At 39.3% G+C, this 13,337-nt stretch overlaps 1 protein-coding gene across 1 annotated transcript in view; it reads left to right on the top strand.

Annotated features, from left to right (window-relative positions):
• FAM193A (family with sequence similarity 193 member A) overlaps positions 1–13,337 on the top strand; it is a gene marked incomplete at both ends in the record, with an annotated part of 84,374 nt that overhangs the window by 51,900 nt on the left and 19,137 nt on the right. Inside the window, 5 exons of the mRNA XM_081999465.1 lie at positions 5,604–5,681; positions 7,276–7,388; positions 7,529–7,771; positions 9,748–9,901; positions 10,001–10,180. Coding sequence (XP_081855591.1) covers positions 5,604–5,681; positions 7,276–7,388; positions 7,529–7,771; positions 9,748–9,901; positions 10,001–10,180 — 768 coding nt within the window. The remainder of the gene's footprint in view (positions 1–5,603; positions 5,682–7,275; positions 7,389–7,528; positions 7,772–9,747; positions 9,902–10,000; positions 10,181–13,337) is intronic.

Raw genomic sequence — 13,337 nt, 5'->3', positions numbered from 1 at the left:
AATTTTATAGAACTTTCCTTGTATTCTGAAGTTTTGTGAAAATTAGGAATATGGAGATCCAATTTGAGAGTAATGCGATGTTACTCCTATGGATAACAAACATATTTTACAGTCTTACAATACTCTGTGAATGTCCTTCAGAAGCTGTTCGCCATGATGAAGATTTAAGTGAACTTTTGCCATTGATTCCAGTACCTTCCAGATGGAGACAGGACATAAGTAATTTTATTTTTAGAAATTGTTCTATATTTGGGATCTGCATCTGTCAGCTATCAATTACCAAGTTTTCTCTTGGTCTGGCTGCTCTTGTGCACCTAAATATTTGATGGCAGCTCAGTAAAATTTCGTCTCACATTTTCTGCTATTACAAGTCATTTTCCCTGTGGTGTCAGGGTGTTGTGGCTGTCTGATGCTGCCTCTCTAGTAGCCCACTTCACTTCTTGTCATTCACTTATTTTTCAAAAAGGTGGAATTCCTGTAGAGTCACATTCATAGCAGACTTCTGACTGGTTGATCTCTACCACTTCTAAATCAACTCTTAATTGATTTTTCTATATTTCTCTGTATCAAGTGACCATGCGACTGCCATAAGTACTGTCTTATAGCATTTTTTTAATCTGCTCAGTGAAGCCTGTGTCCTTACGCAAAAAGAAACCCTTCTCCCATTTGGGGATACTTAGTATGATGATGACTTATTTCCTAAGGAACAAAAAAAACCTGCAAGGGAGTTGTGTAGAGGAAAAAATTCTAAAACTTAAACTATCAAATTTTAAAGGAGATATTGGTATTTATATGTAGAAAAAACATTTTCACAATCGCACCTTAAAAACCCTGTGTTAGTGATAACCTGTGGTTATAGTCTTTTGATCAAAAATAATCATGCACGCTATGGAAACTGTGGATCTTAACAGTGAATGCATGTTCATTATTTGCTGCCTCTTGGCTTAACAAAATTGTGAGGCATTTTGCTAATGTATCAAAGGTTAGAATACAGAGCATCACAGAGGAGAACTTAATAATGGTCCTCATTTATCTACTGTGGAACTAGACCCAAAATTTTAGACAGGGCACCATCGGAGATAATTAATGGACCCTCCACTATGGTATATTATGTTATTTGTTCTTGGGGGAAAAAAAATGAATAGCTTTTGCAAGCAATACAAATACTACTTTTTTTTTTTTTTTTAAAAAGACCGTGTAAGACAGCTGTCATGCGCAAACATGTAACTTAATACACTGCTATACCATATGTGTATGATGTAATAAAATTTAGAATAAGGTTTCATTCATATCAGCACCTGTATTCATCACATGTTAAAATCTGAAGATGATGTTTAGGGTATCTGGAATACAGGAGAGTTTAAATGTATGCAGCCTGTACCTCCAGACCCGGTTTTTCTTACCAAACTTACACTACATTTAACTCAGGAGATCCTAAATATATCTGGATCTTTCCCATAAGTAATGGCTAGTCAATCGTATATACTTTGTGTGAAAGTGTTCCTTTTTTCCCACTGCTGGCTCCCACAGAAGAAAGGAATACAGGAGTGCCTTTGCCCAGTTCCACAAGAGCCCAGGGAGAGCTTCTTGCTTGTCTCTCCATATTTGTGTGCGACTTTTTTTTCTTTTTTACAAGCTTGGTCAACTTAATAGAAAAACATGTATTGTACAGGCATCATTGGTGGCTGTATAAATAATGGAAACGCTCACTGTTTTTGGGTGCTCTAAGTTTTGTGATAAGAGGAGTTATTTTTGTTATTTCTAGTGAAACAAGCTATGAAAATGGATTAGATTCACAGGTATAATTTGGGATGCTGAAATGAGCTATTTACATTTGATACAGCATTTAAAATTCTGAAGCAACAAGCATCCTGTGACATATGTATGAACGTCAGAGTTCTCACAGGTGATCTAGTGGTATGTGTCAGTTTTGACCAAACTGCTGGTTTTGTTTCATGATTAACTCTATTTCAGAACGGAAAAATACTTTTTCACCTGCCTGTCTCACTTTACAGTGTCTTGTTTAATGGATCTCAAATACATTTTAGCCTCAAATAAACAGGGAGGAAGGGAAAGGGTGGTAGTGGACCTCTCTTCTCCATTGGGCAGCAATGGTAGCATATTCATTGCAGATGTGCAAGAGTGAAGTGTAAATTTTTCCTTCTGGTGACACCTGAATTTATCTCCCACTCCCTAGCAGAATTCTTGGATATGAATCATGTGGTTTGTATTGCAGCTGCTTTGCTCTGCCGAAATAAACATTCATTGGGGAAAAGAAAGAGGGGAGAGAAGTGATTTCTTATTATTTTATGGAACTAATAACTTAGAATACTTGCAGACATGGGGTATTGGAAAGGCTGCAAAGTTGGAAGTAGAAAAACTTTAGCTTCAGCCCCTATTCCCATTAGTACTCAAGAGTACCAAGACTTAAACCATGCTGTTTTCTGTGATAGTTTCTTGGCAGGCTTGAGTAGGCAGCTCCCAGTTAATGCACTGGCTGTTTTAAACTTCATTCTTTGGCATTAAAGTCTTCTCTTAAAATACATAGCGAATGTAGGTGCCTGTCTTTGATGGTTAGGATTCAGCTAGGTGGCAGGGCACCTAAACCAGTGAGTATTGCTGTGTTTAAATACAGCTCAAGGGTGCGCAGAAGTTGAGAAGCCAGGATGAAATCTCTGATGTTTCTGGCCGCAGACCTTGCAGTACCTTTTAGTGTGTCTAAGAAATGGTGCTAATGTTTCGAGAATATTTCATACATGCTACTTTTTTTTAAAAAACACACACGTGCATGTGATAAACTCATTTTTTGGTGTTAATGTAACCTCACTGGAGCAAGGGAAATCAAAATGCATAGTAGTAATTAGAATTACATGCTGCTGATTGTTTCAGGAACTTACTAGGCAAAACTTTACCACTTAATACTGTTTCAAATCCCCAGCGTAGAATTTCATTTTCCCAAGTTAAATAATGATAATAGCAATAATACACTTAATTAATACAGGTTAAAAAAAAATACTGGTTAATAGTAAGACTTTAAAATTTTGGTCAAGTGTTAATTTCTGGAGGCATGCTTTTGAAGAAAAAAAAAAAGACTGCTAGTGGTATAACATACTAGACTTTGGCTCACTAACCTATCTTCATGAAGCAATTTGTTATATTCCACGAGGTGGTAGATTTTTTTTTTTTTTATTAATAGGGTAAATGAAAAGAACTTTAAAAGACGACCTCGATAGTTGTTTTTCCTCATTGGTGTACTAGTCCTCTTAAAACATTGTAAGGTACAATAGAAGAAGCTTTGTTCTTGCATTTTGCTCTGTTCATGACAGCTTTTGCATTCTGTCAGAGTAAGTTTATTTATTAAATTATTTACTAAATTACATTTATTTACTAATCTATTTACTAAATTACTAAGTTAGAAAAATTTAATTTGTGTACAAAAAGTTACAGGCTCTATGTACATTTATGGTGATATGATTCAGGGATGAGTAATTATAAAATGTTTTTCTAGCCTTACATAAATCATGGGAATGAAATACATTGAGGTAAAAAAGTAGTAAATAGTGTTAGTCTAGGTCACTACTTAATTTTGCTTACTCTTGTAATTTGTTTGATTTTTTGATTGGGTGGTTAGTTCCACATGTGGTACATCGGTCAGCAGAAGAGGAGGCTGAGGGGAGAGCTTATCGCTCTCTACAACTACCTGAAAGGAGGTTGTAGTGAGATGGGTGTTGGTCTCTTCTCCCAAGTAAGTAGCGAAGGACAAGAGGAAATGGCCTCAAGTTGCGCCAGGGGAGGTTTAGATTGGATATTAGGAAAAATTTCTTCACCGAGAGACTGATCAAACACTGGAACAGGCTGCTCAGGAAGCTGGTGGAGTCACCATCCCTGGAAGTGTTGAAAAAAATGTGTAGACATAGCACTTCAGGACATGGTTTAGTGAGCATGGTGGTATTGTCTTGATGGTTGGACTTGATCTTAAAGGTCTTCTCCGACCTTAATGACTCTGATCATAGAGTTTGCACTTGAGCCTGTGTTTAGGCCTTGCCAAAAGTCCTGTCTCTCTAGATTTTAATGGGTTTCAGTGGATCTGAGATGTTGAGAATTTAATGCCAATCACATTTTCTTGAAAATGTTATGAAAATATTTAATTAAAAGAAATACTAACATAATGATGGAGTGCCTACATCAGTGGACAAGGGAAGAGCTACTGATGTCGTCTGTCTGGAGTTCTCTACAGCCTTTGACATTGGTCCCTCACAACATCCTTCTCTCTAAATTGTAGGGATATGGATTTGATAGCTGGACTGTTTGGTGAATGAGGAACTGGTTGGATGGTCACATCCGGAAGGTAGTGATCAACGGCTCAATGTCCAGATGGAGATCAGTGATGAGTGGTGTCCCTCAGGGGTCCGTACTGGGACCAGTACTCTTTAATATCTTCATCAATGACAGACAGTGGGATTGAGTGCACCCTCAGCAAGTTTGAAGATGACACCAAGCTGAGTGGCAGGGTTGACATGCCCGAGGGACGGGATGCCATCCAAAGGGACCTGGACAAGCTCAAGGAATAGGCCCATGTGAACCTCATGAAGTTCAACAAGGCCAAGTGCAGGGTCCTGCTCCTGGGTGAGGGCAACCCCTGGTATCAGTGCAGGCTGGGGGATGAAGGGGTTGAGAGCAGCCCTGTCGGGAAGGCCTTGGGGGTTCTGGTAGATGAAGAGCTGGACAGGAGCCGTCAATGTGCGCTTGCAGCCCAGAAGGCCAACCACATCCTGGGCTGCATCCAAAGCAGCGTGGCCAGCAGGGCAAGGGAGGGGATTCTGCCCCTCTGCTTTGCTCTGGTGAGACCCCACCTGCAATGCTGCATCCAGCTCTGGAGCCCTCAGCACAGGAGAGACATGGACCTGTTTGAGCAGGTCCAGAGGAGGCCACAAAAATTGTCAGAGGGATGGAACAGCTCTGCTGTGAGGACAGGCTGAGAGAGTTGGGGTTGTTCAGCCTGGAGAAGAGAAGGCTCTGGGGAGACCTTATTGCAGCCTGCTGGTACTTCAAGGAGGCTTGTAAGGAAGATGGGGACCGACTTTTTAGCAGGGCCTGTAGCGATAGGACAAGGGGCAATGGTTTTAAACTAAAACAGGGTAAATTCAGACTAGATCTAAGGAGGAAGTTTTTCACAGGGTGGTGAAACTCTGGCACAAGCTGCCCAGAGAGGTGGTAGATGCCCCATCCCTGGCAACATTCCAGGTCGGGTTGGATGGGGCTCTGAGCAACCTGATCCAGTTGAAGATGTCCCTGCTTATTGCAGGGGGTTGCGCTAGATGACCTTTAAAGGTCCCCTCCAACCCAAACCATTCTATGATTCTATAAGGAATAACAGTGGAAAAATCAGACTGAAAAATAGTGTAAATGAATGTAAAATCTTATGTTCAAGTGACTCGAATCAGTTGAGTTGGTAAATAAAATATACTTCATATTGAGTAAGTATGTAAGTACTTTAAAAATAGTATTGACAAACTACGTTTAATGAAACTGATAGACCAGTTGACCACAGTCGGTGGATTTCTATGACTGAATCAATGAGTTTTCCTTAAATTCTCTTTTAGATGGCAATGAAAACAAAACAACGCATGCTAAAGGAAGACTGGGAATTTTTTAAACAGAGGCGTTTTATTGAAGAGCAGGTAGGATTTATTTTTTTTATACCATACTAAGTTCTATTAATGCTTCATGTATATTTGTAACATGCAAACATACGAGTGTAGTATATTGTACTACTTCTGTATGATCTAATTCTGCAACTGGGCCAGGCATGAAATTTGGTCAGCTGAAATACAGAAAAGCAAGATCCAAGAAGGGTATGTAATAGCATGTCATCTCAGTTACTGGAAGGTAAAAACATAAGTACCATAGTCTTTAGATTGAATACCAGGTGTTAAAATTCATTATACAATAAAAGGGGAATTTTTGATGTCTTAGAGTGGGATCCAAAACAGCCATTACATTGAGCATGGAGCTGCCTTGATACCCGTGATAGCGAATATTGTGTTCAAGAGTTTAACAAATTCCGTTGTGTGTGCAGAGCTGAGGAGGGTGAGCCGTGGTAGAGGGGCAGATGATTACATCTGTTACGACTCTGGAGATGGCTCCTACATCTGTTTTGTGGGGTAAATGCTGAGCAGAACTATCTGCCTTTTTTAAGCTGTAGCCAGAGAGGGGCTGCTTAGAAGTTCCTACCTTATTACAAAGCTATCTGCTGTTTAAGACACAATACTCTCTTCTGTCACCTAGAAGTGTTCAAATATGTATCATCGTGCTTTCCGTGAGTACAGTGTGACTCAGAGTCAAGACTGGATAGTGAACCTCTCTGCTTCTGTACCACTGTGCAGAAAGAAATGCTAGTCATGAGCCTGAGAAAGAGAGAGTAGGGCAGTACAATTTAATAAACTTAAGCTTAAATTGGCAATATCTCAAAGCAGTCATCAGTAAGTACTTTTTCCTATAAGGAACGTAAGCCTGTGTTAACTATGTCTTTAGAACATCTGGTATACAGGGCTCCTCAGAGAACTTCAGGAAGAATCCTCTTTTTCCTTGATCCTAATTGGGCTTAATGTAAGCTCATGGCTACTTAGGTACGGATCAGGTCTGGGCACCTGTACAAGTGGAAGCTTAGGCACATCCTTGTTTAACCTGAGGTTTGTAGGTATCTAATGAAATCAGGTGCTTTCAGGATTAGGCCTCTGCCAGATGTTATTTGGATTGTATTTTTTCACTAATGCAGTCAGGTCCTGTTCTGGGCAGCTACTTCGTTCCTTGAATCTATCCCATTGTGGCTACAGAACTAGTCCTAGTTCTTTTTTGCAAGCTAAGGGTGAGTTTGCATTCTCTCTCCATTTGTCAGCAGTGTCCTTTTGTGCCTACCATGAAACAAGGCAAGAACTGATTGAGTTCAGAGTGCATCAGCAGAAATACCATGCAAGATGCACGTACAAATGAGTCAAGGAGATGGACTTGGCCACTTCACTATTTCATAGTAGAAATACACTTTCTGTGAAGTTTCTGTGTCAAATGTTTGTTGTTTGTAACTTTGAACTTCTTTGTTTTTTCACTCATGATCAAAACGCCACCTTCATGAAATTATTCTGAATTATTCTGTTTTTAAAATATTTTGCCCGAAGAACCCTTTTTGATTATGTAATCTGTTAATCATGATATGGCATTGATTTGTTAATGGAAAGACTTGCACTACTAAAACACTGCCTTTATAATTTACTTCAGCTTAATAACAAGAAAGCACTAGCTGGCGAGAACAACTTCACAGACACAATGAGACATATGCTGTCATCACGTTTGAGCATGCCTGACTGTCCCAACTGTAATTATAGAAGAAGGTGAGCTGATGTTTTTAATATGAAGTCATAATAAATCATTAATTTCTTGTTCGAGGAAAAAGGAACAAAGAGTGTGGTTACTTTAAATGAATGCTACTCAAACAAGGTCATAAAAATCTGTAATCTTAATTCTTGAACAGATGTACTTGTGATGACTGCAGCCTTTCACACATTTTAACATGTGGCATCATGGATTCTCCTATAACGGATGATATCCACATTAACCAGTTACCACTACAAATTGATTCTGCTCCGGATTATCTGTCTGAGATCCGCCCACCAAGTATGTCTTCAGCAAGTTCAGGCTCAGGTTCCAGCTCGCCTATTACAATTCAGCAACATCCCAGACTGATCCTCGGAGATAATGGTTCTGCACCAACTTTGTAAGTTCTTTTTTCTGTTTTAAAATTTTGTAGTGAGTTGAACTTAAGCAGGAAAGTTGCATTGGCTGACTGTCATTATGTGATGGTAGTTTTGTCTCGGAAAATTATTTTATAATGGTACTGTGTTCAGCAGACCACAACTCCAGTGCTGTATGTTGTGCAAACATAAATAATAATTAAAAAAAAAATCATCTTGTAAAGTTCTTAAATTCCCAAAGACATTGATTTATCAGTGTTGCTAGAACTTGTGCAGTATGTACTTTCCTGCTTTGAGATTAAAAGGACATCAGATACTGACCTACCTTAGAGCATCATTTTAAGGTGTCACATTTTCTTGTACTGAGCAAGGGAACTGGTGATTATTTCTTTTAGGGATGGTCATTTCACATGAATCAGTTTAGTTCCAAAAAAGCCTGTATTAAGAGGCTTTTAGAATTGTTGAAGGTTGTGTTAATTTGAGTCTTGCATCAAAAATTACTGTCCCTATCAGAGGTATCTGCCACCCTCTCTATTTTATTATATCAGAATGACCGTCAGATTTGAGGCATTCGCCTAGTGGTAGGCTTCTGCCCCTTCCATTATTCTGAAGGGTTAAAACTGCTTGGTAGGCTGGTTTCTGTACATGGTTAGGATACAGCTAACAAGCAGTCTCTTCTGTCATGTGGTATTCCAAAGGAATGTTTTAAAAAAACCCTACTTCAGTACTGGTGGGAACACTAATGAAATACCTGTTGTCAGTACAGTCAAGGGAATTGGCATTAGCCCTCTGTATTAATACGGTGTCATGAACAAGGACAGTGCAGATGTGTGGGATGTTTCTGATGAATATCACTTCACTAAGTTCAGTTTCCTTTAAACGTATACCTTCGCGTCTCCTACCATCAATGGTTTAATCTTCCGTAACAGGACTTTAATTTCTGAATCTGTTTGGGGAGTGCTTGAAAACAGATTATGTGGCGGTATGTTTAGCTACATATTCTTAAATGTGTGGTTTGCAATTTCTGTAGACGCTCTTTAGTTTTAGTGCTGGAACATCCAAAATTGTTTAATTTGTCTCTTTGGAAGCTAGTTCAGTTGAATCCAAGTATTATTTACCGTAAGAAGGCTATTTTTAGGGAAATACCACTGCTCCTTGGGGAAGGGCCATTTTATGTCTCATCATATCTGCTGTGTTTTATTTCCTTGTTGCACATTTGAAATATGCCTAATGGTGCCATCATGTAATTAAATTCTGGTGCAGTATCTCATGGAATGCAAAAAGATAAAGTGCACAGTTTAAGAGCTCTTTTTAAGAGTGCTGGATTGCTGTAGAAACATGAACAAACCAATCTTTGCAACATGTCCCTGGAGTGGGTAATTAAACATTAATTTTCTTTTACTAGCTGTCTGTACAGCAAAAATGTCCATTAAGTATTTTAGAATTTTCTGAAAAGCACGTAGATGTGGTATTGTCTAGGAGCTAATTGCTATTGAGAAATTTGTGTTACTGTGATGTGTTCAATGTTCCTTACTTACTGTTACTGGTTTGACATTTAATGTATGGAAAAACTTGGATTTTGTATTGTATTTTTTTCCACTTCACACTTTCTGCAAAGGAAATAATTAGCGTAAGGCTTTCTTTATCAAATTAAAGGTCATCCATATCCTGTCATTGTTTATTTGATAGATTCTTGGTCAGAAAACAGTGGTGGAAAAATATTTTACACAGAAATAGCAGAGAATCTTATTTTCGATCCAGTCTGTCATTCGGGCATGCAGCTACTATATTCAGTAGGATTGTACGGCAGCTTGCTTGATTTTACTTGCTTGAAAAAATAAGGTTAGTTAAACAATTTGGAAGACAATACTTTGACTACTAATTGGAACATTTATACAAGAGATGCCCTCAACTTTATTTCACTTTGGTGTTCTACCGGCTTTCACAACAACTGAGGTTACCGAGCACTGTGATTTATCTAAGCCTCTTTTCTCCTCAGTGGTAGTGATGATGAAGATGTTGCACCATTATCAGCAAAATTTGCTGATATCTACCCACTGAATAATTACGACGATGCAGAGGTTGTAGCCAACATGAATGGAATTCACAGTGAGCTAAATGGCGGAGGTGAAAACATGGCGTTGAAAGATGAGGTACAGCATTTACAGTGTCATATCTTTTTCTGGCAGTTGGATGTGCTCACTGGAGAAAGGCCTGTCCTTCACCCCTATTAATGAGTTAATGTTGTCCAGTCTCCTCAGGTGAGCAGTACTAGCAGCAGTTCCTCAGAAGCAGATGATGAAGAAGCGGATGGGGAGAGCAGTGGTGAACCACCAGGGACTCAAAAGGAAGAAATGTCTCTAGGAAAAAGGACATTAAGGAAAGATGAAGCAAAAATGGATAGTCCTCCACCGTCTTACCCTAGTCAGCAGGTATAGTAATCTAAAAGAAACCCTTTTAGTAAATTAACTTTTTAAATGTGGTTGCTTGACTAATAATACATTTACATCTTTGATTAAATATTTAACTTTTAATATATTAAGTTTTCAGTAGGTACGTATGATACCTAAAATATTTTTTTGGGTGTATTGTCATGGCTAATAGCTTCCTACAGTTAAAACCTGAAATATATTAGTTATATTGAAGGTGGCTTCAGTAAAAGGGGAAAAAAAGTTTATTCCTGCCTGTATGAATGAGAAACAGAAGCTAAGAAGCACTTCTCCTTGGAGGTTTGAGATTGGTCTTTGTTAAATGTTACTGTTATTGGAAATTAATTGGCAGGGGGATGATGTGAGTACTTAGTTAACAGGCATTTCTTAATACTACATCTGAGGACTAACTTTTCCTGTTGAAACCCTGTGTAATTAAATCTACCGCATGACTTATGGCATGGGTCTTGGGGTAGTTGATGTTTGGAGTTTTTTTAATAGTTTAAGATTATTAAGCTCCTTATTGTAAGGTCACCAAACCACTCAGAGAACAAAGCCTAGAGTATCTGCTCAGCAGGTAGTGGTGTCTGGTATAACAGCTGAGCACCAAAGCAAAGCATCCAGTAGACGTGTCCTTATGACTGTGTGGCTTTTAATCTGAGGTACCCTGCAGGTACTACACGGGCTCGCTGCTTTGGGAGGGAACATACCAGGCACTTTTATTGCTTATTGTACAAAAGAATCCACATTGGAGGGGGCACCTTTGAGAGCTTAGATGACAGTAAGGTGGGAACTCCCATTAGATGTTCCCCTGTGATTAAGACATTTGTAAGGCCTTCCACTGGAAGTATTTTCTCATGTATTAAGAGTATTAAGCTACTTTTCTTTCAGCAAGTATGTTGAGGGTTTTTTCTGTATATAGTACTTATATGGGCTGAGACCTCTGTCAAACTGGTTTGAAACCGGTGAACAGATTCGGCATTTGTTGTGGAAAATCATGAGATTATGTAAGTCTACTTGCCTGAGGGAGGCTAACTAAAATGTAGGATAAAAAGGCAGATTTAACCTTTGTTTTCTGTTTTATTTGAGGAAAAAGAATTCTCTCAGAATTATTCTGAGAAACTCTTAATGACTTTTTTTAGTCTGATTTTCTAATCGGAGCTGAGTATCTACCTTGTAATGCTGCATTCAAGTGATAGATTTCACCGGTACATCTCTTGTGCATTTGAGATTTTTTTGGCATTATCTGTTGGGGTTGCTCATTTACTTGGGATCTTTATTCCTCTTTGGATTCCTTTTCATGCTCAGTACCCAAAGGTTGGTCAGAATTGGATTTTGAATCTCACCATACTGTTTGACATCTTTTTTCCATTTTCTTTTTTTTTTTTTAGTACCTTAGTATTGGTTTCTTGATAATACTAACTTTTTAGTAAGAAAGTTATTTTCTTCTCTCTGTATACCTAATTAATTCAATCATTGTATTTGGTTTGTGAAAACTTTGGTTGTTAAAATATACCTTGTGTCAAAGGGTGTAATGCTTTTAAAGTGATAATGAAGTGCTACTTGCTTCCGAGAGGAAGGCATATTTAAGAATACCACCTGTCAGTTTTTTTCTAGAAAGGTGTTGGCTAGTGTTGCTTTTTGGAAAAATGTGTACTGCCACAGTGCTGGGAAGAAATAGCAATTGGGAGGTGTTCCTGATACAGCCTCTGGTAAAATTATCTTCCAATGAAATGTCAGATGACAGTGGCAGGAGAAGGTACTGAGCTGAGAGGGAAATGGAGCTGCTCTTTCCTGGGCTGCTTTTTTTCCAAAGTCTTGAATGCTTTCGGAACAACAGAGGTTAATTACGCCTTAAGATCACACAGAATCACAGAATCATTAAGATTGGAAAAGACCTTCAAGATCATCAAGTCCAATCATTAACCCAACACCACCATGCCCCCTAAACCATGTCCCAAAGTGCCATGTCCACATGTTTTTTGAACACTTCCAGAGATGGTGACTCCACCACCTCCCTGGGCAGCCTGTTCCAATGCTTGATCACTCTTTTGGTGAAGAAATTTTTCCCAATATCTAGTGTAAACCTTCCCTGGTGCAACTTGAGGCCATTTCCTCTCGTTCTATCACTAGTTACTTGGGAGAAGAGACCAACACCCACATTGCCACAACCCTCTTTCAGGTAGTTGTAGAGAGTGATAAGGTCTCCCCTCAGCCTCCTCTTCTCCAGACTAAACAACCCCAGTTCCCTCAGCCGCTCCTCATAAGACTTGTGCTCCAGACCCCTCACCAGCTTCGTTGCCCTTCTCTGGGCACACTCGAGCACCTCAACGTCCGTGTAGTGAGGGGCCCAGTAAAAGGTTCTAATAAGGCATGGATTTCTCATGGTTGATGTGATTATGAAATTTTTCATGAGAAATACCTGCTTCACATGATCACAGAATAGTTGAGTTTGGAAGGGACATCTGCAAATAGTCTAGTCTAGCCCTCCTGCTCAAAGCAGGGTCATCTAGATAAGGTTGGTCAGCACTGTGTCTTGTCAGGTTTTGTGTATCATCAAGGATGGAGGATCCAGAACTGCTGTGAGTAATATGTTACAGGGTTCAACCACTCTCACAAATAAACAAATTCTTGTAAGTTTGAGTGGAATTTCCTGTATTTCAGTCTGTGCCCATTTTCTCTTGTCTGTTCATGCGATACCACTGAGAGGAGCCTGGCTGTATCCTTGTATCCTCTTTACTCTCCTCTTTGTTGCCCAGTCAGGGAACACACGCTAAGATCCCTCTGAGTCTTTTCCTTGAGGCTGAACAGACCTAGCTCTCTTAGCCTCTCCTTGTATGACAGAAGCTCGAAGGCTTACATCATCTTTGTGGTCCTTCACTAGACTCACTGCAGTATATCCATGTCTCTTGTTCTGGGGAGCCTAGAATTGGACCCAGGACTCCAGATGTGTCTCACTAGTGCTGAGCAGAGTGGAAAGATCACCTCCCTTGACTTGCTACCAGTGCTGTGCCTAATGCAGCTCAAGACTACTTCCAACTTCATCAGCCAATCAACCCTTATTACTACTTTCTACACATAATTTTCTTCCATTACACATACTTTTCTTCCATATGCTTGGAAAATAATAATCCAATGTGACTGATTTTTTTTTTTTTTT

The sequence above is a fragment of the Phaethon aethereus genome (assembly GCF_964289735.1).
Source record: "Phaethon aethereus genome assembly, chromosome: 4".
Classification (NCBI taxonomy): domain Eukaryota; kingdom Metazoa; phylum Chordata; class Aves; order Phaethontiformes; family Phaethontidae; genus Phaethon; species Phaethon aethereus.
The sequence above is the reverse complement of the archived record's forward strand: the minus strand, read 5'-3'. Positions and strand labels throughout refer to the sequence as shown.